Raw genomic sequence first — 26,043 nt, 5'->3', positions numbered from 1 at the left:
GGATGCCATTTTAACCTTGATCGTAAACATGGCCGCACGTGGAGTTGTAAAGTTAAACGGACTGAAACACATTTTGAAATCTGACATTTACACTGTCTATAGTTTGTCAAAACAAGTGGGTAACGATCGTAAGCTGCATATCCCATCATGTAACCAGTCAGTCTTAAGTAAAGTGAGTAATATTTTCTCAGTAATCACTTAAATTAGTGTGGTTTTACTAAGAATTAAGTAGTTCGGATATAATTTTTCGGAAGAAAAGTTTTTTTCTGTGTAAAAAGGTTTGTTGGACTATGACATGAGGGTTTTATGTAACCGTTCTTGCTGACTGATCTTCTCGAAGAAGACTGTACTAGTAATGTTACAGTGAAACATTTTTTCACGTGTCCAAATTCCGTGTTGAAATTAAAATTACTGTACATCAACTTTCTCTGTATCTGTTGTCAGTGTTAGACTGTGTATTAATAGATTGCTCTATGTGTATATTAAAAGATCATTTATTTAAATTTGTCATATATATACTCAATGTATCATCTATCGGTGTATACTGTCTATCGATGTAATCCGAAACATGCCGAATATTGATCACGTGAATGGGTACCTGCACTTCGGATTGTTTATATTCATTCGAGAGAACTGTCAGCTACAAACATTTGAAGATCATGTCGTTTCTACACGTAAGAATTCCCCAAAAATTAAGATATATACGTAATTACATTTTTTTTTCTATATTCTAATTCAACTTTCTAAATGTAAGCCATTGCTAGAATCTTGCAAAACCCATATTGGATTTTCCCGATTTCATCTATTTATATATGCTGATGACGTCACTGACAGGTGCTTCTAAACAACGTGGACATCCGCGGTCACGTTACCTCCATGTTTGGTATTGTTTACTAATGAAAATGTCATATACACCGGTTGATTGTACATACGTCACAAAACAAATGGCCGACCCCTATGTCAACAAATAGGTCAGGTGTCGGACCTATACTATATAAATACTTTTTATGGCCACATAATTTGAAAGGTAATTAAATCCTCAACATATATGTATCAAAAATTATACATTTATATCAACTTCGGTTTAACAGTAAGCAAAGGAAGTCTTAGTACACCGATAGATGATACACACAGGCTATGTGGTTAATAAAGTCGAAAATGAGGATATAGCATATGGTGGTGATTTATAGTTTGAAAATGAAAACTTTTTAAGATATTGAGACAAATCAGCCCCTCATCAAATAAGACGCTGAGACCTTTTTGCCCTTCCCTTTCGGCCCCATAAAAATATTGACTGGACTCCCAAGTTGTTGTTTTTAATATAATTAACGGTAGAAAGTAGAAAGCTAAAATGGGATTTTAAATTCAACATTAAATTATATAATATATTCATGAAATTTTTAATAACTAATCAGAAAAAGAGGTAATATATTACATTTCTTTGGACTTAAGAACAAATATACATAAATATAGACAGTGCTCCAGCCAGGATTTGAAAAGGGCAGGGTGGAGTTTTGAAAAGGGCAAGCTACATGAGTCGTGTAGGGGCGATTGGGGGTGGTTGTGGGAGGGGTCCACCCCTGTCACAAGGGTTTTTTTTCTGGGGGTGGGGGGTGGGGGTCTCACCCTAGAATTTGTTTTGTTTTCATACTCATTTTAAATCATTTTCCATGATTTTCAGACTTGAACAAAATGGGGCTTTTTTTCAAAATTTAGAAGGGTGTGTTTTAATATCAAAATTAAAATTTGTCTTATTGTCTGTGGTATAGTGTGATTGTACTTGACTGGAGCCTTCTTTAGTGCAATGTCACATATTTCTCCTAAAAATCATGTAAAATGAAGAAAAAAACAAAGACAGTTAAACATTTGAAGCAACCAAATAAATAAATACACAAAAAACAAATATGTAAGGGACGAATCTTAATTTGGTACGTTCAGGATTGGGTACGAATGTTACATTCAGCCTGGCTGTTATTTAATTGTCTTTGGTAAAATAATGTTTAATATGCTCATGTTTTAGAATAAAATGACAATAAAAATCACTGCCCTTTCTTAAAAAGTCACTTATAAAACATAAAACATTGATAAAATAACTCCTAAATTCGGTCTGACAAAATGGCGGTTTCGGCGAATTTTGACAAGATCGTGGACATGATAGGTAAACACTAGATAAAGCATCAACATATTTTTGTGGGTTACATCATCAATATTTTACAAATAAACTTTCAAAACATTTACTGAATAAGTGATGTATTTGATTGTGTTAGCGCCACTTTTCCTGTGTTTATAAATCGGCAGTGACCGTCTGCTTCAAATCAACACTGTTTAAAATGGCGAGTCTCGTCTGTACAATACAATAAACAATTATTTAAAAATATTTAATTGTGCTTGACAACATTTTTCACCATCCCCTCACATTTTCTATCGCATTTTACGAACTTTCATCATTGAATAAACGAGCTCTCAATGTATATTCTGATTGGCTGGTATTCAATAGCTCCGCCTCCTGCAGATGTTCCCTATTTGGCTTTTCCTAATTATCGGATTAAAAGATGACCGGTTATGAAAACACATGTCGTCTGCTCACTACACAAATACACAATTAGCTGTCATATGACTTGGACAAGGCACATGGGAAGATGAAAGGGCAGTATGGCATATTTAAAGCAGTCGGCAATGGGGCAGCATGGTGACACCTAGCGGGAACACTATTATCATATATATTACGTAATTTGTCTCAATTATGACAGCGGCTGCCGATCTTTAATAATGATTTCAATAGTAAAAAGGGCACTAACGGGATAATTAGCGCTAATAGAGCATTTGTGAAAAGGGCACTACTCAAAAAAGGGGCAGGGCGGTAAGAAAAGGGGCACGGGCGCTGCGCCATTGAAAAATGGGCTAGCTGGAGCACTGATAGATGGATATGAATTAATAAATAAAAAAAATCTGAGACTGAATATATCCTATCTCAATAGTACCTTACCCTCTTTGTCATTTTAGATACTTAAGAATTTTTCATGGCATATAGTCTTATCTTTAGTGAGTTGTCACATTCCACAAAGGTGTCGGATGTTTGAATTTGTGACACGCAAAGAGTTTATGACATACTGGTTGAGTTTGTAAATCCGAACAGTTTATAAATACCGAACACCTGTTAAATCACGCGTTTGTTTACCTCGATTAATAATTCGATGATATAAATTGATACAGACGCTTGCCTTAGCAACAAATGCGAATTTTCATCAAGTTTAGATGAGTATTTTTCTTATAAATCCCTGTCAAACTCCTAAGTTGGTGAAATGTAAATATGAAGCACGTGGGGGAATGACGTCAGATTTTAAATCGCACTGTAATCAATATCATGGGTATTAAGGAATTTTCTTAGGTTTTCGAATCAAGGGGCACAACTCAAATTTCCTAAGATTAGATTCTGCTCGAGTTGATTCCCATTCCCATTGTGTGTTTGATTAGAAATGAAAACAAACTGACGGAATCGCAATCTATTTTTAGATAAAATATAAGCCATCGGGATTTACATACTCCATTTCACCGAGTGAATGGTGATTTACTGTGCTTGAAATTGACGTTTTGTGTTTATGAATTAAAATATTTTGTAAATGTGTACTTCAGTGGAGGCTGGGGTTTGAACCAAACATTATTTATGCCAAGTTTGAAGTTACTTGAACCAAAACTTGCAAAGATATTTTTAAAACACTCAAAACTGTTCGGATTTACAAACTCAACCAGTAGACATCAGCCTATGTAAAAATGTAACCTTAACAAATTTACTCATCTACTCTTTTTGTCATGAATACATGAGTTTGAGAACATATATTTAATATGTTATGGCAAACATTACACATACTTTTAAAGCATACAAATGAATAAGTATGCATTTTGTAGGTTTAAATTTTCAGACAGACAGGTCATTTTACTTTTATGATAAACATCACCAACAACACATAATGTTTATAATGATAAATGTCAATGTACTGGGCAGTTGCCTAATTCCGGATTTGCCTAAATATTCAGAAATCGTTTAAAAAGTGTTTCGGCGACCGTGGTCAATATAGAATGATCACAGTCTACGCAACTGACTTCCATAGCAACAGAAACAACACAAAAGTGCAGCTATTCGAGTATAACTCCAAAATAAATACCTCTAAATTTTAGCTTTCCTTAATGTCAATATTAAGTCACATGGGGGATGAGGTCACACAGCGCGAGCTTTTATATTGAGATTCGACAGGGTTATCTTTAAACACTAGACCTACTATACGATGTTTATGACTTATCGTCAATCACGAAATACAATGCCAATTTCATAAGAAGTAAATAAATTGACGATGTCATTGTTTTGAGTTGTGCAGCATTTTATATGAATATGAAGCAAAAATGAAGCAGATTTGTACTTTCAAAATTATGAAAAAATTTGGACAAATTAGTAGTTCGGATACGCCAAAAATACACATACAAATACTTCAGAGAAATATAAAATTTATATACAGGTTAAACATTTAATACGTGATGTTCATTTAAGAAGCATTTAAATATTTGTATTGACTTAATAATGTTTACTTTGTTCTTTGAAAAGATCCGAATATTTAGGCACTGAATGCAGGTTTTTGGAAGTCGTTTATGCCCTTATTTCGTACTGAATATTATAATTAATTGTTTTTTTCTTTTATTCTTTTTCCATTTTGGTTGATATAGTACCAACATTTCTCTATTAAAATTTCATGCACTTATGTTCAGTAATTATGACAATATTTTAAGAAAACTTCAAAATTGATCCGGAATTAGGCAACTGCCCAGTATATACCGGTAGTAAATATACAAAAAAACCTTGATTATTAACATAATAAACACGTAATATAAATCCCAGTGCCACGGTGTGGATTCTTGACAAAGACCATCACCACATAAAACATAATAATGATTTATTATGCATTCATAGGGGCAGCTTTACATTGGCACAAGAAACAACTGGGCAGGTGACTTTTTGTTTTCGAGAAGACAGTTCACTGTGAGCACAGCTAGATTTGCAGTCACACCTCAGTCAGCATCCCAAAGCAGTTCAGATGAGGAGGCAGGAGCCTTTGAGAAGTTCAACATCTCTGAGAAAGTTCAACACAACTTGAAAGGTTTCACTATATTTCTACATTGCATAAGAAATAGTTATCTAGAATTAGGGCTCTTGACTGTATGGTGATACTGTAGGTGACACTACAGATGATCATAAGGGCTCTTGACTGTACGGTGGTACTGTAGGTGACACTACAGGTGATCATTAGGGCTCTTGACTGTAAGGTGATACTGTTGGTGACACTACAGATGATCATAAGGGCTCTTGACTGTACGGTGGTACTGTAGGTGACACTACAGATGATCATAAGGGCTCTTAACTGAATGGTGATACTGTTGGTGACACTACAGATGATCATAAGGGCTCTTGACTGTACGGTGGTACTGTTGGTGACACTACAGATGATCATAAGGGCTCTTGACTGTACGGTGGTACTGTTGGTGACACTACAGATGATCATACGGGCTCTTGACTATACAGTGATACTGTTGGGGACACTACAGATGATCATAAGGGCTCTTGACTGTACGGTGATACTGTTGGTGACACTACAGATGACCAACAGGGCTCTTGACTGTATGGTGGTACTGTAGGTGACACTACAGATGATCATAAGGGCTTTTGCCTGTAAGGTGATACTGTAGGTGACACTATAGATAATCTTTAAGGCTCTTGATTGTACGGTGATATTGTTGGTGACACTACAGATGATCATAAGGGCTCTTGACTGTAAGGTGATACTGTAGGTGACACTATAGATAATCATTAAGGCTGTTGACTGTACGGTGATACTGTTGGTGACACTATAGATAACGGTGATACTGTTGGTGACACTACAGGTGAGCATTAAGGCTCTTGACTGTACGGTGATACTGTTGGTGACACTACAGGTGATCATTTGGGTACTTGACTGTACGGTGATACTGTTGGTGACACTACAGGTGAGCATAAGGGCTCTTGACTGTACGGTGATACTGTTGGTGACACTACAGATGATCATTAGGGCTCTTGACTGTACGGTGATACTGTAGGTGACACTACAGATGATCATAAGGGCTCTTGACTGTACGGTGGTACTGTAGGTGACACTACAGATGATCATAAGGGCTCTTGACTGTAAGGTGATACTGTAGGTGACACTATAGATACTCATTAAGGCTCTTGACTGTACGGTGATACTGTTGGTGACACTACAGATGATCATAAGGGCTCTTGACTGTACGGTGATACTGTAGGTGACACTACAGATGATCATAAGGGCTCTTGACTGTACGGTGATACTGTAGGTGACACTACAGATGATCATAAGGGCTCTTGACTGTAAGGTGATACTTTAGGTGACACTATAGATAATCATTAAGGCTGTTGACTGTACGGTGATACTATTGGTGACACTATAGATAACGGTGATACTGTTGGTGACACTACAGGTGATCATTAGGGCTCTTGACTGTACGGTGATACTGTTGGTGACATTACAGGTGATCATTAGGGCACTTGACTGTACGGTGATACTGTTGGTGACACTATAGCTGAGCATTGGGTTCTTGACTGTACGGTGATACTGTTGGTGACACTACAGATGATCATTAGGGCTCTTGACTGTACGGTGATACTGTTGGTGAGACTACAGATGATCATTAGGGCTCTTGACTGTACGGTGATACTGTAGGTGACACTACAGATGATCATAAGGGCTCTTGACTGTACGGTGGTACTGTAGGTGACACTACAGATGATCATAAGGGCTCTTGATTGTAAGGTGATACTGTAGGTGACACTACAGATGATCATAAGGGCTCTTGACTGTAAGGTGATACTGTTGGTGACACTATAGATAATCTTTAAGGCTCTTGACTGTACGGTGATACTGTAGGTGACACTTCAGATGATCATAAGGGCTCTTGACTGTACGGTGGTACTGTAGGTGACACTACAGATGATCATAAGGGCTCTTGACTGTAAGGTGATACTGTAGGTGACACTTTAGATAATCATTAAGGCTCTTGACTGTACGGTGATACTGTTAGTGGCACTATAGATAACGGTGATACTGTTGGTGACACTACAGGTGAGCATTAAGGCTCTTGACTGTACGGTGATACTGTTGGTGACATTATAGATAATCATTAGGGCTCTTGACTGTACGGTGATACTGTTGGTGACATTATAGATAATCATTAGGGCTCTTGACTATACGGTGATACTGTTGGTGACACTATAGATAATCATTAGGGCTCTTGACTGTACGGTGATACTGTTGGTGACATTATAGATAATCATTAGGGCTCTTGACTGTACGGTGATACTGTTGGTGACATTATAGATAATCATTAGGGCTCTTGACTATACGGTGATACTGTTGGTGACACTATAGATAATCATTAGGGCTCTTGACTGTACGGTGATACTGTTGGTGACATTATAGATAATCATTAGGGCTGTTGACTATACGGTGATACTGTTGGGGACACTACAAGTGAGCATTAGGGCTTTTGACTGTACGGTGATACTGTTGGGGACACTACAGGAGATCATTAGAGCTCTTGACTGTACGGTGATACTGTTGGGGACACTACAAGTGAGCATTAGGGCTCTTGACTGTACGGTGATACTGTTGGGGACACTACAGGAGATCATTAGAGCTCTTGACTGTACCATGATACTGTTGGGGACACTACAAGTGAGCATTAGGGCTCTTGACTGTACGGTGATACTGTTGGGGACACTACAGGAGATCATTAGGGCTCTTGACTGTACGGTGATACTGTTGGGGACACTACAAGTGATCATTAGGGCTCTTGACTGTACGGTGATACTGTTGGGGACACTACAAGTGAGCATTAGAGCTCTTGACTGTACGGTGATACTGTTGGGGACACTACAAGTGATCATTAGGGCTCTTGACTGTACGGTGATACTGTTGGGGACACTACAGATGATCATTAGGGCTCTTGACTGTACGGTGATACTGTTGGTGACATTATAGATAATCATTAGGGCTCTTGACTGTACGGTGATACTGTTGGTGACATTATAGATAATCATTAGGGCTCTTGACTATACGGTGATACTGTTGGTGACACTATAGATAATCATTAGGGCTCTTGACTGTACGGTGATACTGTTGGTGACATTATAGATAATCATTAGGGCTGTTGACTATACGGTGATACTGTTGGGGACACTACAAGTGAGCATTAGGGCTTTTGACTGTACGGTGATACTGTTGGGGACACTACAGGAGATCATTAGAGCTCTTGACTGTACGGTGATACTGTTGGGGACACTACAAGTGAGCATTAGGGCTCTTGACTGTACGGTGATACTGTTGGGGACACTACAGGAGATCATTAGAGCTCTTGACTGTACCATGATACTGTTGGGGACACTACAAGTGAGCATTAGGGCTCTTGACTGTACGGTGATACTGTTGGGGACACTACAGGAGATCATTAGAGCTCTTGACTGTACGGTGATACTGTTGGGGACACTACAAGTGATCATTAGGGCTCTTGACTGTACGGTGATACTGTTGGGGACACTACAGGAGATCATTAGGGCTCTTGACTGTACCATGATACTGTTGGGGACACTACAAGTGAGCATTAGGGCTCTTGACTGTACGGTGATACTGTTGGGGACACTACAGGAGATCATTAGGGCTCTTGACTGTACGGTGATACTGTTGGGGACACTACAAGTGATCATTAGGGCTCTTGACTGTACGGTGATACTGTTGGGGACACTACAAGTGAGCATTAGAGCTCTTGACTGTACGGTGATACTGTTGGGGACACTACAAGTGATCATTAGGGCTCTTGACTGTACGGTGATACTGTTGGGGACACTACAAGTGATCATAAGGGCTCTTGACTGTACGGTGATACTGTTGGGGACACTACAAGTGATCATTAGGGCTCTTGACTGTACGGTGATACTGTTGGGGACACTACAAGTGATCATAAGGGCTCTTGACTGTACGTTGATACTGTTGGGGACACTATAGGAGATCATTAGAGCTCTTGACTGTACCATGATACTGTTGGGGACACTACAAGTGAGCATTAGGGCTCTTGACTGTACGGTGATACTGTTGGGGACACTACAGGAGATCATTAGAGCTCTTGACTGTACGTTGATACTGTTGGGGACACTACAGGAGATCATTAGAGCTCTTGACTGTACGTTGATACTGTTGGGGAAACAACAGGAGATCATTAGAGCTCTTGACTGTACCATGATACTGTTGGGGACACTACAAGTGAGCATTAGGGCTCTTGACTGTATGGTGATACTGTTGGGGACACTACAAGTGAGCATTAGGGCTCTTGACTGTACGTTGATACTGTTGGGGACACTACAGGAGATCATTAGAGCTCTTGACTGTACGTTGATACCGTTTGTTACTCTTCAGATGATCATTAGGGCTTTTGACAGTCATTTATGTTTTACTATCACTGTCAATGATGAATTATTTTGCGACCTTTATTCTTGTTTAGTTCATTGCTATTTCATATATAATATTCTGTATAATATTATTTCGCAGGCAAAGGCATCCATTTTTTGTTCCCAGTCCAGTACCATACATTTCAACACACATTGGAAGGCACAGATGTGGTTGTTCAGGCCAGTAAGTGTGTGTCTCATGTTAAGATCACAATTTACTAAAAAGTAAATTAGCAAATCAGAAGGAAGTATTAATCAGAAGGAAGTATTTGTGTTAAAAAATGATCAATTTGTTTAATACTCTAAGCTAGAAAAGAAGCATAACGTATAAATGTAGTTTAAAAGTACTTGTAAAATGTACTTGGGATGTTTTTTTGTAATGAAATAATATGTTCTTTTTAGGAACTGGAACAGGAAAAACAGTAAGTCAGATCTTTGATTTTATGGTCATTATTTCTAAAAGTCAAAGCCATAATGAGTTTTAAAAGTAAAAATCTTGTCCGAATGGTTACTTGACAATGCCTGCATGGACAGTCCTCAACCTTAACGTGGAGGTTGGGCATGGCCAGTAGATGACCCCTATTGAATTTGGTGTCATTTGGTTCAAAGCTCAAGGCCATAAAGTTGATATTTTCACTATTGTTATTTCACAGATAAAACACCATATTTCATTGAAAAGCATGAAAGAAACTTCCAAACAAGCCCTGTGTAGTATTGTCTCATTTTTGTGTTACAGCCAGTACTGTAGATTGTAAAGAATTTGTTTGTTGTAATGATGTTTGAATTTATTTTTTTACATTCTATAAGCCTTAATACAGGTTTACAATAATTGTATTTTTCAGCTGTCGTTTTCTTTGCCTTTGGTGGAAAAGTTATGCCGCCAACCAGCACTATTGCGTCAACCGGGAAGAAAACCACGGGTACAGTTTTGTTACATTTGTGCATGTATGCTCACCAGAGCACGAAGTGCTTAAGGTGAGCTGTTGTGATTGGTCTTTGTCCAGCGTCTGTCCGTCTGTCAACAATTGCTTAAAAAACCTTGGGTAACCATCTACAAAAATACAACAAGGGGTCACGATTGATCAACAACAACAACAACAAAATGGCTGACTTCCTGTTTTGCTTTAAAAAACATCTCCTCTGAAACTACCACTCCAAATTCAATGAAACTTTACAGGAAGCTTCCTTGGGTGATAATCTACAAAAATACAACAAGGAGTCACAATTGATCAACAACAAGAACAACAACAACAACAGCAACAACAACAAAATGGCTGTCTTCCTGTTTTGCAGTGTGCAGGCAACTGAACAAAATCCTGTCAGTGTGCAGTCAATCACCAAGTCCTGTCAGTGTGCAGGAAACTGTGACAAGTCCTGTCAGTGTGCAGGCAACTGTGACAAGTCCTGTCAGTGATTATCCAGGCAACATATTTGTAACTCTGTCATGACCTATCAGTCATGCTGATGATATGAAACCGATTTGACATAGAAGAAAACAACACTTTTCACCAGAAGAAATAAAAAGCGATTTGATGAAAGTTGCCTCTTGATATAATACTTGTAAAGTAAATGCATTTATTGGGATAAATATTATATAATCATATATATTATCTTACAGTAACATGGCTTAACAGTCACGCCAATAATTTAACATTGTAAAAGAACAGTTCATTTCCACTGAAGAATTTAATGTTTGCCAACTAGAACAGATAAAAAAATCTTATTTTGCTTAAAACTGTTATGCTGCCCTATCTGTGTAAAATCTAATTGAAACAGGCCTAGGGGTCATTAAACTAGTGGCAAGCTAACCAACTTTTTTTGCTTTTATTTATGTAATACACATTATGTGTACTTGTGTATTTATTGTGAATGCAATATTTTTCTGTTTACTGACAGGTATTAATCCTTGCACCGACACGGGAGCTAGCTAACCAGGTGCACGAGGACTTTGCTTTCCTGGATAGAGATATCAAGGTTGCTTGCGTGTTTGGTGGAGCCAAGTATGAACCACAGGGTAGGTTTACACAGTAAATCTTGGTCTAACCACAGGGTATTCTTCACAGTAAATAATGGTTTTAGTTGGAGCCAAGTATGAACCACAGGGTAGGTATACATGAAAATTTGCAGGTACATATAGTTGATATGGTTGGTAGTGTATTTTGGGGCGAAATTAAGGTATTTTCAGGAAAGTTTTTTCTAGAAATTACCACATGAAAGTTTATCATGAGTTGCATTTGCACTGGCTTTAAGAAGAACAGGGATAGCTATTTTTGAAAACAGCTTTTTGTTACAATTATATACAATTGTATGCTCATAAATAAGGTTTGCCAGAACCATTTTCTTGATTCATGAATAGTAGCTTGAAATATATTCCAGAAGAGTACATTAGATACATTACCTGTATGCTAAGTCAATTCTTGAATGTGTGTGTTTCAGTGGAGCGGTTGCGGACAGGAGTGGATGTGGTGGTGGGTACGCCGGGCCGGATGAAAGATTTGATGGACAGCGGTCACCTGAAACTAGATGCTGTGCAACATGTCATACTGGACGAGGTCGACCAGATGTTGGACATGGGATTCCAGCATCAGGTGGACGAGATCATTTCCTCATTCTATGAAAGGGGTTTGTAACAGAGCCTTTAGTTTTTTAGTTGTCTGTTTTCCAAAGAAGAACAAATAAAGGTGTTATGCTAGTGTTGTTGCTGTTGGCGCTGGCTAAATCTTTAACCTTGGTCATATCTCAGGATATTCAAATAAAACATGATGCAAATTTTGCTGGAGACAATATGCCCCTTGTTTATATGCTAGGTTACACTGAGCCAAATACAACCTCCGAAAGATTATCATAATAAGGTACTTTGTATTGGTATTGTTTGTATTAAAATTAGGGATGCAAACGAATGGCAAAAGTGATATTCGAATATTCGGTAATTCTTTCGATCGAATATTTGAATATTCGAACACCAAAATGAACCTTTAAGAATTGTAGTAAACTATTATTATTCACTAAAGTAATAGTGGGGGCCCTGTTACCCTTCCTGGTCGTATTCGGTACACGCGACGGACCCTTATTGTTCCACAAATTAGCCTCTGAATTTCCCATTTACTAAATATATCCCAAGAAAAAGCAATATATCTTTAACAAAAAAACAAACCTCTGCGTTCATTTTTGTAAAAAATGCAAACTAAGATCAGGGAATTGCGTTTGTCCCGGTTAAATGACGATATGCGCCAACGTGGGACTTGCAGCCTCGTTCTGGGATTGATGTTGACGAAATATATTTATAGAAAACGACACCATGTCTAAACGTCGCTTTTGTCTTAGGTATTGTACAACAATACAGGACATATATCCTTAAACGTTAAACCATACACTTTCAGTTAATTTTTGTACGCAAGAGCGTTATATTGAAAACATGGAAACAGTAACTAGCACATGTCCTTCGTATCATCAAGGCGATTTGAGCAATATCGCCAAGCTTGATTAGCAGTGAAGACAAAACATTGGTATAAAGGCCGATCTCTTAAACCCTTAATTGGCATGGTCATTTAAATGTACCCAAAATAATTGGAATGTGTTTTATGTCACTTGTCTAACAGCCAGTAAATGCAAAATTACGGGGACTGTTTATAGTTCCCGGCGATATATCCGATATGACGCGTGTATAGTGTCATCAAGTTCACACCTATGGCATTAGGGGTCGTTGTAAAAACAAGACAGACGAAGATGACAGTTGTAGGCAAAAAGTGTATTAATTTATTATTTCAACAAAAACATCGAATATTCGAATACCTATTTTGACATTCGAATACCAAACGTTCGATCGAATATTCGAATATTCGTTTGCATCCCTAATTAAAATCTTATCAAGAGGTCTAGCTATGGTCAATGATATGATTTATATATTAATGGCTTACATAATTGATGTTTGCTTATATTCCCTGGAAGTAAGCATTTTTAGCTCGACTATTTGAAGAAAAAGGGTTTGCTACTTGTCCTGGCATCTGCGTCCGCATATGGTTAAAGTTTTAGGGCATTTTCATTTATAACTCAAATACCTGTCACTACATTCTTCACAAACCGGTAGTTATTTGGTACCATCACAAAATGAGGATACATAACTCCTAAATACAAATTTTGTTAGGTTAAAGTTAAAGGGCAAGTTGGGATCTTTACTAATAGTTTCATTTCCCTTCATTCAAGTGACTTTATTTCACACAATTATTGACGACCAACCATTTCATGTTAAATGCAAAATATGCCCCCCTTATTTACTTAGGAACTTGTGTGAAAAGTTAGGACGCATTGTGTCATTTTAAGTTTTAGGTCATGTTTGTATTTTCACTTATTATTTCTTTACCCTTAAATTAACTGTATACTTCACAGTTTATGGCCATCACACAATAAGGTTACATAACTCCATATAATTCTAGATACTAATCATGGCATTTAATCAACTTAAAAAGTTGGGTTTATGTTTTTGAGGTAACTTTGGGTTTGAACTCAGATCTCAATTACTGTTCATTCAATAGCCTTCATACTTTACACAGTAGCCATCACACAATTAGGTTACATAACTCTATATTAACCCTAAATACAAATTATTGCCCTAGATTGACTTTTTTATTGCCTTTGACAGGCACATCTTTATATTTTTTGCGCTGTCCTACGGCAGCTCTTGTTTTATGTCTAATAGCTTAAATAGGAGTAGAAAATAATGAAGGTATTAAGAAAATTATACAGGTAGCTCTGTATACCTTATTACTGAAAGCTTTATGCATTTATTATTCTTTCATTATGGCAGATTTGAAGCCCCAAACCATGTTGTACTCTGCAACGATGCCAGACTGGGTGAAGAAAACAGCCAACAAGTATCTGTCCAAGGATTATGAGTACATCAACCTTGTTGGGAAACAAAATGAACAGACAGCCACCACCATCAAGGTAAGTCTTTCCCAGGAAACATTTGAGAGGAAATTGTACAATTTGTCCTAGACAGTTTTTTTACCTTATCTGTTTTTTTGTTGTTTTTTTTGAGATATTGTGTTAGCCTTTGTTGTTCCTGATTTTCATTTGAAACTTGGAACACATGTTGCCAGAGACAGTTCACACGCCTTGGCAATTGCTACAGGCTCTCTTGATGTGTACTTTACATTTGAAGCCTTTCAATTGAGGTTTTATAGTCAAGGAACTTTATTTACGCAATGGGATAAAGCCACATGTATGTGAAGATAATGGAGATTTTAACAGTATATAATAGAAATAGTTTATCATGTAATGATGCTTTTACTGACCAGTTATATGCCTCCTTCAACAGACAAGTTCTGGTTGAGGTGTTCTTAAGATAAGCATTAATCATAAAATCAGGATTGAAAGCTTTTAACTTCATAAATTGTACAATTGAAAATATTTTACTGGATAAGATTTTTTTTAAATAAATGAATGAAATGGGAAATAATTTCTGAAGGGGTCTAACTCTGTGCTATTTTTCAGGATTGGCTATTATCAGCTGTAAGAAGCTGAACCCCTGAAAAAAGTTAATAGTCAAAATACTGATAATTTACTAACCACATGATTGATCAACATTAAAAAAAATGCCACTCATTTTACTGACACTGCATTCAAAAACCGATCAGTACATATTATTTTGAAGTAAACAACTCAACATAAAATCTTATGAACTGAATTGTTCTTATCATACTTATGCATTGTTGTAGCAATACAGCATGCAGTGTACATACAAGGAGAAGGAGAGCTTGTTACAGGACCTGATCCGCCTTCACTCCAATGGTGACCGCGTTATTATATTCTGTGGGACAAAGATAGAGTGTGACCGTCTAGCGCAAATCAACTTTGGTGGCGGGTCTCGTGCTCTACACGGGGACATTGCACAGGCCTCCAGAAGCGTCATTATGAAGGTACATAGGAGCGATATTCAATGGATATCTTTGATTCCATTTGAAGGTAGTAATAGGAATGTTTTTATAAGAACAGTTTGGCTTATGGTATTTGAAATTGGGTGGGAGATAAGTCAGGACTATATTGATATGGAGGTTGGTCATGACTCATGACCTACAGAAGTATCGCATTGTTTTTGAGATCAGTGTGTCAAAGGTCAAGATCACAGTGACCTTGAACACAAAAAGCTTGCTTAATTGATTTTATAGTATGCTTTTGCCTGCAATCTTCAATCTTAGTAGTGAGGCTGGTCATGACTATCAAGTCAAATTCAAGTCAAACACAGTTAATTCAATCATACCATAAACATGGCAAATGAGGTCATACACAAAACATGTAAACATGGCAGTAGATACAATTGTTAAATCATCAGATGACCCCTTTTGATTTTGAGGTGACTTGGTCAAAGGTCATGATTATCTTGAACACAAAAAGCTTATCTGACTGATTTTAATACTGCAGTATGCTTGGGCCAACAGTCTGCACACTTGGTAAGAAGGTTGGACACAGTAAACTTGAACACAATATCCTTGTCTAATCAATATAAAGAGAACCCTTAGACCATGGTCCTCCAACTTGTTATAAATATATTGGTGACAACCAGAGCTTCTAAAAACCGACAATTTGCTGGTCTAAACTTTTTTCATTTTTATCTATTTTCGATCCAAAACAGCTAAGTCAGTAAAAATTGTATTAAATTAACCTGGTTTTTCATTCACACCACAAAGCGACAGATCTCAACCATCAGTTAAACATGACCATCTGCTTTGTTTCGCTATGATGAACACTCTAGATCTTCTAATTAGGAGAAGGTTGTAATCAGCCCAAACGCGTAGTAGATCACAGGATACACATTTTGCTGACTGTATAATGCAAATATTTTGTTGGCCATCTTTATATTCCATTTCCTAAATAAATCTTACTGTTTTTCTGGCAACTAGGCTTTGCATATTTCATTAATCATTACATTAGTTTATCTGCAATTAACAATGGTTATTTATTTCACCTATTGTTAGTCCCATCAACTGCAATCCAAAGAATCACCGGAAGTTTTAACTTATTAACACATGTCTTAAAAGTGTCGTCTGTGTCGGCTGCAAATCAAATGGTGCACTTCGTGACATCAGAGAACTAGTGGTGTAAAGATTAAAAGCACGTGGCAATGTACTGTATTTAAACCTATCAGTCCAATACAATCTAATCCAATCTAACTGATGGCTGGTTAACCAACAACAGTGTTTACCACGGATGCGTCTAGGCTTGTTAGAAAATCCAAATATTCAGAAAAATAGTAATCAATAATCATCATCTGAGAGCCTTCACATCATGGCCAATATGTTTGAATTCACTACATATATGAATGGACCTTTGGGTGGACGAAATAACATTGTAAAATAAATTAATTTTGAAAAGAATTTTGTGTGTCCGAATTATAAGTGTCCAAACTTTTAAGTGGGGGTGAGGGGGCTGGCAGTTTGATGCGCGCCTGGACTGATTGTGATTTCAAACTTTTATAAGCCGTGCTTACCACTTCAATTGACCTTCTGCAGCTATTTCTATGTCTGAATTGCCCTTATTCTTAACTTTATAATGTGGATTTGTCAAATTTAGTACTTGAATCTATAACCCAACTAATGTGACACTATTATAACTATTAAATAACAACCTGACCTCAAATGGATGTTTGTCATAACCTTCATTTACCCCCACAGACATTCAGCACAAACTGGGTTCTATAAGTATAGCCCACTTAACATATGTTGTGTTCAAATAAAGGTTATCCGTCCCACAAAGTGAAATCCGGGGTATTTGTCATGTGACTGTAACAACTCTTGTTTAAAACAATTTTTAGAGATGCCCATGAAAAAAAATAATGCTTAAACATTAAGTGGTATCGTTTGTAAATATATTTGATTACATAACACTTACTGAATGAGTGATAATATTATGTTTGTGATTTACTTATTTTAATTTCAGGGTTTTAAAGACAAACAGTACAATGTTCTCATCACAACAGACGTGGCAGCTAGAGGGCTGGATGTTCCCGATGTCAGCCTGGTTATCCAGACACAGCCACCACAAGTAATAATGGCAACCACAGGCTTTCAAACGGGCCCTTCTTTCCCTACTTTTCCCTACATTTTTGTTAGGCTCCTGCTTTTCCCCAACTTTTTCTTGAGTAAGCCCTACTATCCCTACTTTTTTGTAAAAATAGGTAGAGAAATAATAAAAAAAGTATTTTCTAAATGCCTTGATTGATATAGTCTAAATCTTTATTTTAACAAGAAGCCATTTTTAGTATTTTTGTATAATTAGTTTGTTGCAGTAGGTCTCCAGTGCTGCAGGAGAGGTTCTATGATGAGTGGTGCATGTTGACAAGTGAGAGACACCTATTTCAGGTTCATCTCCTCATCCTGTGGCAGAATCCCTCTTGAAGCACTGGTTTCTAAGCAAAAATAACTACATGTACAACACAATTAATGAATACATTTAGTAGTCATTTAATTGCATCCAAAATAGTAAAGCGCCCTACTATCCCTACTTTTGCTCTTAATATCACTATTTTACACTATGAGTCCATGTAGTATCGAAATTATGAACAATTATGTTTATGAATGTCATATTCTTTCATTGTCAATCAAATAATTACTATTATCACATTTCTTAAATGGATATTGTGGTACATTTTTGTCTTTAAATGAAATTGCTTTTTTTTATTTAACTTGTTTAATGCTAAATGATAATAATTAAAAGTAAAACAGCTTTGACAACCTTCTGTGTTTCGAAGACAATAATGAATTCCATGATGTATTTTCATCAGACCTGCACTGCCATGTTTGCAGGACGTGTCCAAGTACATCCACCGTGTTGGGCGAACAGGTCGCGCAGGGAAGGAAGGAAAATCTGTTCTGCTTTACCAAAAGGACGAGTGGGAGATTGTCAAAGAGTGTGAAGCGGCAGCTGTAAGTGTTTACCTGGATATGTTGGGGGTCTTCTGCTCTTAAACTTGCCTGTTTAGTGGTAAAAAGGATATTTTCATAGCCTTTGTGTTATCGGGATGCACAAAGTTTAAACTTGTATATTGACAATGTTTGTGCAGAAATCAGTAAAACTTCAAAAACATGATGCTTATGTTGAAGGATTTTATTGACCAGAAGCAATAGTGGTGTCTGCATCATGCATACAGTTCTTAATGTTAACCATGATCTAAAGCCATTCTTTTAAAAGATATTTACATGAATCTTGGTATAAATGTTCACATAAGCAAGTGATATTACTTGCCGTCTCACTGGCTGAAATACATGTCCAGTAACTGTTATGCCCATAGATTGACTGAACAAGGGATGGAATCTGCTTGCTTTCCTCATGATATTTTAAGTTTCAAAGTTACTTTTACTGTAAGATCATCATCTTTTTCAGAAAACCAAGTTTGAGAAGATGCCAGCGCCCGACCTGAAGCAAATGTGGGAAATATGCAGTAAAGATGCCACCAAGTAAGCAGACCCTTGATTGTGTTGTACATTGTTAACCATAATAAATGTTAGTGAAACAAGCTGCTTTTAAATAACATTTTGAAAATTGGTTAAGGAATCAGTGTTATCTTTGTACATATTTAGCATATTCAGCATTGCAGTTAAATTAATTTACATGAAAGAATCAGACACATTGGAAATTGCACGGTAAAAATATGAGAGTCAATCTCACTCATTCATTTCAAAGCAAATAAAATTACGCAGACAAGTCCGACTTCAGTCTAATTCTTGATGTGGCACATGGTGTCGAGACTTTCAAGGTCCCTGTATGTTCATAAATGTCTCCTTCAGGTCCATTGAGAATGTGTCTTCCAGCGTTTTGGCACAGTTTATGAAGCCTGCAGAACAGCTAGTGCAGAGTTATGGTGCTGTGGAAACCATTGCTGCCGCAATTGTCGTTATCTCCGGGGCCGAGAAATTTGCAAACAGATCCCTTATCACCCGTGAGCCGGTATGCTGAACTGTTATTGTTAACTGTAGATCCCTTATCTCCCACGAGCCGGTATGCTCAACTGTTATTGTTGTTAAGTGTAGATCCCATATCTCCCACAAACCGGTATACTCAAATCTTTATTTTTTTGTTGACTGTACCCTTATCTCCTGCAAGCTTGTATGCTCAACTATTATTGTTGTTAACTGTAACAAATACTGACCAAAACTGATTATTAGGGCTCCGCAAAATTGCAAGTTCCCTGTAGTAGTCACTCTGTTTGTCTGTCCACATTTTGTATGTTTTTTTTTAATAACTTATCAGCCATTCAAGATATCAAATTCTAAACTTTCTCACAGTTGAATACTTTAAATTTTGTACAATATTTTTCATATTGATATTACTTTTTTTATGAATTTGTGAGTTTGTATTTTTAGCTTCCCTGTTTATGCAGTGTCAACACATTGTGCCAGCCTTGGAAAGGACTCGAAATCTGTTTAAGATGTTCACATGAAACTTAGTACACATGTTAACAATTATAATCCACTCATGTTTCATGGCTCAGTTGAATTATGCTTTATTAATGACTTAGAAGAAAACAAATGATGAATGACGACACCACCTTGCAGCGGTCTTGTTTAATCAATGACATGGTGTTATGCTCAATAAAAAATAAAAATAAATGTGATTTAGAACCTCTACTTGACCAAATGACATTGTTGCATAGGTTTATGTAAAAGAACAAATGGAATAACAAGAGGCTTTATTCGTTGTCAGGGCAAGCTGACCCTCCTGATAAAGTCGCTCAGCCCAGTAGAGGGTTATATGGCAGCACGGAGGAAGGTGAACAACTACCTGTCTGCGGAAAAACTGAACGTAGGAAGCGTGGAACTCACACAGGATAGAAAGGTGCGGGCCCCTTCTGTTATTAACTTGTGTGTGAAAATTAAAAATGCACGCTTACTCTGAGATAAGAGTAACCATAAATAATAATAATAATAATAATGCTTTAATATTCTTAAAAGGATGAATAAATGTCAAAAACAATGGTTTATGAAGGATACCAAGTTTAATTTGAAAGAAATGAGCATAAAACACGGTATTTCCACCTTTAATATGAGGCTACAGTAGACCAGAGTAAATCTTTTAGCATTTACCAATCATTTAATATTTTTGCGCTTCTTGCTATTTAATACACGGTTCCAATATTGTTATCAGTAATTAATATTTTCCATAAATGCATCATTTATCAAGTAGTTTAAGGTTAATCAGTCAAAATTGATGTTTTTATATATGTGTATGTATTGATTTTGAATAAGAGGGTCACTTTAATGGAATACAAACTGTATGTTTCACTTAACACATCAGCAATTGTGTTTGTAATTTGATCCAACAATTGTTCTGTCTTTACACTACAATAGAAGATCATCAAAATGTGTTTTATGTGTCCCACACATGCATGGTAAATAAAGCTTAAATGTAAATGCTTATTGACTTAGTGCTCTCCTCCCACAGGGTATAGTGTTTGACATGCCGCTGGAGAATATCGAGTCATTTGCCGAAGAGTTTGACGACCTAAAGGAAGATGCAGGAGAAACTCTGGAGAGACTGGAGCAATTACCTCCACTCTTACAGATCCGCTCAGACTCATTTACAGACAGGAGTGGCCAATGGAAACAACAGCAAGGAGGGAACCGCGGTTGGAACAGGGGGTCCAGCAACAGCTCATATGGTAAAAAAAGTAGTTCGTATAGTGACTATGGCAGTCGGGACTCTGGTAGCTATGGAAACAAGAGGAGTTCATACGGTGACTATGGCAGTCGGGACTCTGGTAGCTATGGAAACAAGAGGAGTTCATACGGTGACTATGGCAGTCGGGACTCGGGTAGCTATGGAAACAAGTGGAGTGCGGAGAGGAAGCCTTACAGGGGAGCCTGGAACTCACCACAGGAGGGCGGAAACAATTCACAATCCAAGAGTGGCTTTAACAGGTCCAGGAAATATGACTCTGATGACGAGTACTGAAAATAATATATTATTTTACTAGATGATACTTGTGAACGTTGTACAAGATGATATTAGTGATCATTGTACTAGATTATACTTGTGATCAGCGTCCATTGTTTTCACAAGAAATGTATTAAATGTTAAGGATAGCCATTACAATAGTTAGCCAAAACGCGAAATCGGAATTAAAAAAGTGTCTCTTTAAAAATTAACTTGAAATATAGACACAAGCTCTATATAGGCACTCTGACAGATTATATATACATGATTGATTTATTTACTTCATGAAAATGTGCTGCAAACCAGTGTGACTGATGCAGTGTTATTGTTTCTTGTTGTTGTTTTAGTAGTTATTTAGAAAGAATTTTTTGACCGTCTCCGTGGCCTAGTGGTTAAGGCCTATGGAGCAGGAGGTCGTGGTTTGATCCCTGGCCGCGTCATACCAAAAGACGTTAAAAGTTGGAACAAGTAGCTCTCTTGCCTGGCACTCGGCATTTAAAGAGTAGTGCTTGAAAAAGCGGTGTACTCAGTACTGGTCAGTACTGGTTTAACCCAGGAAAATTGTATCCTGTGTATCGGTGCTTAACACTTTCACAGGTTATCCTTGAACGCAAGGTCTCAAAAATACATACATACACACTAACACAAGAAAAAAAATGTGCTATGGAATTAATTGTTATAAATAAAAGCAAGCGCTTGCATTCCTTTAATATTTAGATTTATAACTTTGATGTAATTGTGGAAATTTTGAGAGAAAATAAATAAATAAAACTTGAATTTTTTTACTCTTCATATGCAGCAGCAGAATGTATAGTGAACCAAACTTCAATCTTGAACAATGTATAACATCGAGGGTAATTGTTTGTTTCAGTAACTTCATAATATATCACTGAGTGAGCACCAAAAAATATATATCAAAGTTTGTTTACAAGGTATTAATTTGGATTTTGCACAGAAACCAAAAGGTTTGCTTTTTAATACTTGGTATATGCTCAAAAAGGATATTAAATAATAGTTTAATGGATGTTTTTGGATGAACATAAAATTCATTGAATTTGTGTCCAAGTGTGCAATGATATTGATTTGGAATTGAGAGCAGGCTAAAAATTTAAAACAGTGTAAAATATCAAAATATTATTTCACTGTTTAAACCACTTGATAAATATTGCTTTGGGTGCTCACTCAGTGAAATATATCACCATCTAACACTGAAACAATCAATTATCCTATTTGTATATGATGAATCAAGGATATGACAATTGAATATATTCAAAATATATGTTGTATTATTTCATTGTTTAAAATAACTTTATGGGTTTATAAGACACATTATTTGACAATAATATTATAAACATGCGTAGAAAACACACACACAAGTCCCAGAAGATGTCGAGCATACTCTTGATGGTGGCCATATGAAACATGATGTTGTCAATATAAAACATAAACTCGTTCGGTTGGCATCATATTCAGCACTTTGTGAGAAAATGCTATTCAAAGGTAGAAAAATAAACAGATATTGCACATTCATAGAATTACATTCCAACTCAACATTTAGCTCATTGTTTTTTAGAATTTACTTTCTACATTAACTGCATGGTACAAAGAATTTTGTTCACAAGTGCACAGAAAACCATAAGAAAATGTGTATGTTTACATTTCAATAGCTACCTAAAGGGACTAGACACCAAGAGAAACAGTTGCATGAGAAAAAGAAAATTGTTAAATTATGACACATGCATCTTTCGCTGTTTTTGCGCATTTTCCAATTGGACATTTATTATGGCTGTCTACCATGTTAATCCCAGTAAGTTTAAATTAAAGATAGTGTCGGTATAATTATCAATTTATAATCATTTATTTATTATTTAAACCATGTGATATGATGTGGTGGCCTCCTTCTAGCTCACATTGACAATTTTATGCCTGTTTTGAGAAAATACTGCATTTTCCCATTTTTGGACCATCTGGTGTCTAGCCCACTTAATTTGTCTGTGTTCATGGATTGCTTTATGTTTAAGGTAAAAGACTTCCAGAGACCATTCTGTGGTTAGTGCTTTTAAGATAGTAAATCTAAAAGAAACAATGTCATAGATTATGCATTTCAATGTATTCTCTTGAAATGTGTTTTCTGATAGTATGGAAAGTTATTAGGCCATCCGATTTTTACATTGAACAATTTTCTTAAAGGACGCCCTTACTGTAAATCTATTAACATGTGAAAATGTACAGTTGCGTTATTTCATAGTTTTTCAGACATACATGTGAGATAACAAAACATTGATAACATGAAGTGGACATTGCTATTGAAATGGAGCACACAATGATTTTCTTATCCTGTCTGTGTACACAATTGTAAATCGATATAAACCCTTAAGCACAGACATCTTGGATGTTTTAAGCAAATTGGAGTTACCTCTCTTGTGCTATGTAAAGAAAAAAAAATATGATTACAGAAGTTTGTTTATTGTGTTTAATACTTGGCTGTTTGTTATCAAAGTGGGCCAAAGTTTTTCAGTGACTTGTCAATGTAATGCTAGAATGTATAATTTGATAAACTTTTGTTAAGATGTTTGCTCTGTAGTGTTATAATTAATGTTGGCCATTGAGATCCTATCAATAAAATGTAAAGTTCAGCCTGCTGAGTTGTATAGTTTGTGTCTATTATTGAATAAATGTTTCAAATTTAGATTGAAATGTTGAAACACATATTTTAAAGATTACCTGCGGGTAAATATCAATATTTCATTTTAAATGCTTAATGTTTTTTGTTTTTTTTTAATTTTACAAGGAGAACCATTAACTCGCAGACTTAGTGCATAAACGTTGTATAGAATAGAAAAGCATTACAATAATCTTGCACCATGCTTGCGAATTGTGCTTGCTTGCCGGTAAACTATCCATAAGGAATGGCGCGCATGATCGAGAGCCAGATTTGGGACCAGGTCACTTCTAAAACCCAGGGTTTCCGAAATTGTGTAAATTTACCAGTCTGAATAATTGATTACTCATTAGGCAGGGCTGGTTTGGGCGGTTTCCCATATTTTTCATTCTGTGAAACAAGCTATTTCAATAGCATTTCATGATTTGATCAGATTGTCAAGGTGGTTTGGCATGTTGCCAGCAGTCATGTCACCCTGACAGCCTACACAAGGCCAAAGCTTTTGTTCGTACTTCACATGACACGCTTAAACAGCTATGCTTTAATAGCATGTTCCTTTGTACCATTGATCTACCCTCTACCCTGGGTTTTCAATGTGAGTGTAAACCATTGCCCAATATAACGCCGCTTTAAATTTTGAACCTGCTAAAAAAACTACATAGTATCTAATTGTTATATATTGATCTGATTGAATTTTGCTAAGATAAGAGGCATTTTCGCCGATTATATTTGGTATTTTGGGAATGTCCCGAGGTCGATAAACAGCAGGGTATCTATCTCTTCAGCAGCCACTCTCGAGTTGCTCACAACAGCCTGTATTGTTGCTTTAATTGTTTTATTGAATGACAAGTAAGACCGTCATTGCTAAAATTGTGAGACTTGACGGGTATGCACCAGTCCTATACTCGCATCGACACTGCGAGTATGGGGGGGGGGGGGGGGGCAACACGACAATGAATGGTGTTTTCAATTGCGCTTGGTTATAAGCTGAAATCTGGGACCAACAATACATGTAATCCTACTTCCAGCTTCATGCAATGAGCTTATATTTATTTATTTTATTTAAGAAATCGTTGCTGTTCACCTATGTATAATCACAGTGGCTTGATGACAAAGGCTCATTAAAGTCACAATAAAAAAATTCAACCAGCCAAAATTATATTTTATACATACTTGAACATGTATATCATCAATATAATACATTGCCATAAACATAAAATGAGATTTAAAAAAAAAAAAAAAAACCTTTTTAAATCTCATTTTATGTTTATGGCAATGTATTATATTGATGATATACATGTTCAAGTATGTATAAAATATAATTTTGGCTGGTTGAATTTTTTTATTGTGACTTTAATGAGCCTTTGTCATCAAGCCACTGTGTGTATAATATGCGGATGTCAAATAGATCTTGGGCATATCGTTCGTTCGATGCACGTAATCGCGTAACCAAACACTTCATGAAGTCTGGATATCTGGTGTGAGCAATTTTGTTACACATTGTTTGGTGAATAATTTGTGGTTTCCGATGTAAAAACATACCCTGAAACTTGACTCAGTGCCAGCTGAAAACCCACGGAGATAAAAATAGATGTCCTAGATAACAGTGACCTACCATTTTCAGAAAATCCTATATTTAGATATAATATACTACGATTTTCTAAAAAAGAAATGTAGGAGTGTTCTGCTCCTGCAGATATACTAAAGATAAAGACACAGAGTTTAACATGTACGTATTCCTAGCAAACGTGATGATATAGGCCATTTAAATTAATGTTTACAAATGTTTTTATAGACGACGAATCGGAACTTTTTAAAAAGTACCTTCGAGTACATTTTACATATAAAAAGTAAACATTTACTATTGTGTTGCGTTTTGAATAATTCTGCCACATTGTTTATTATCTTCTGATAG

General features: G+C 36.5%; 1 protein-coding gene across 1 annotated transcript; it reads left to right on the top strand.

Moving 5' to 3' along the window:
- The first annotated feature begins 27 nt into the window (after positions 1 to 27).
- Positions 28 to 24,102, top strand: LOC128219692 (ATP-dependent RNA helicase DDX50-like). Its single transcript, XM_052927614.1, has 15 exons — positions 28 to 172; positions 4,961 to 5,147; positions 9,639 to 9,722; positions 9,941 to 9,960; positions 10,381 to 10,458; positions 11,435 to 11,552; positions 11,975 to 12,160; positions 14,343 to 14,482; positions 15,256 to 15,456; positions 17,474 to 17,578; positions 18,340 to 18,459; positions 18,917 to 18,990; positions 19,321 to 19,480; positions 20,237 to 20,368; positions 20,975 to 24,102. Exons 1-15 carry the CDS (start codon positions 29 to 31, stop codon positions 21,482 to 21,484), a joined length of 2,259 nt encoding a protein of 752 aa, XP_052783574.1. The 5' UTR covers position 28; the 3' UTR covers positions 21,485 to 24,102.
- The last annotated feature ends 1,941 nt before the right edge of the window (positions 24,103 to 26,043 follow it).

This window comes from Mya arenaria, chromosome 2 (assembly GCF_026914265.1).
Source record: "Mya arenaria isolate MELC-2E11 chromosome 2, ASM2691426v1".
NCBI lineage: Eukaryota > Metazoa > Mollusca > Bivalvia > Myida > Myidae > Mya > Mya arenaria.
The sequence above is the reverse complement of the archived record's forward strand: the minus strand, read 5'-3'. Positions and strand labels throughout refer to the sequence as shown.

What these genes read in the sequence shown, in the direction of transcription:
- LOC128219692 (XM_052927614.1), top strand. Translation starts at nt 29, where the DNA reads ATGGCCGCACGTGGAGTTGTAAAGTTAAACGGACTGAAACACATTTTG. An exon ending in GAACTGGAACAGGAAAAACA is followed by an intron (nt 9,961 to 10,380) that starts GTAAGTCAGATC and finishes TGTATTTTTCAG; the next exon opens with CTGTCGTTTTCTTTGCCTTT. An exon ending in AAGAGTGTGAAGCGGCAGCT is followed by an intron (nt 18,460 to 18,916) that starts GTAAGTGTTTAC and finishes CATCTTTTTCAG; the next exon opens with AAAACCAAGTTTGAGAAGAT.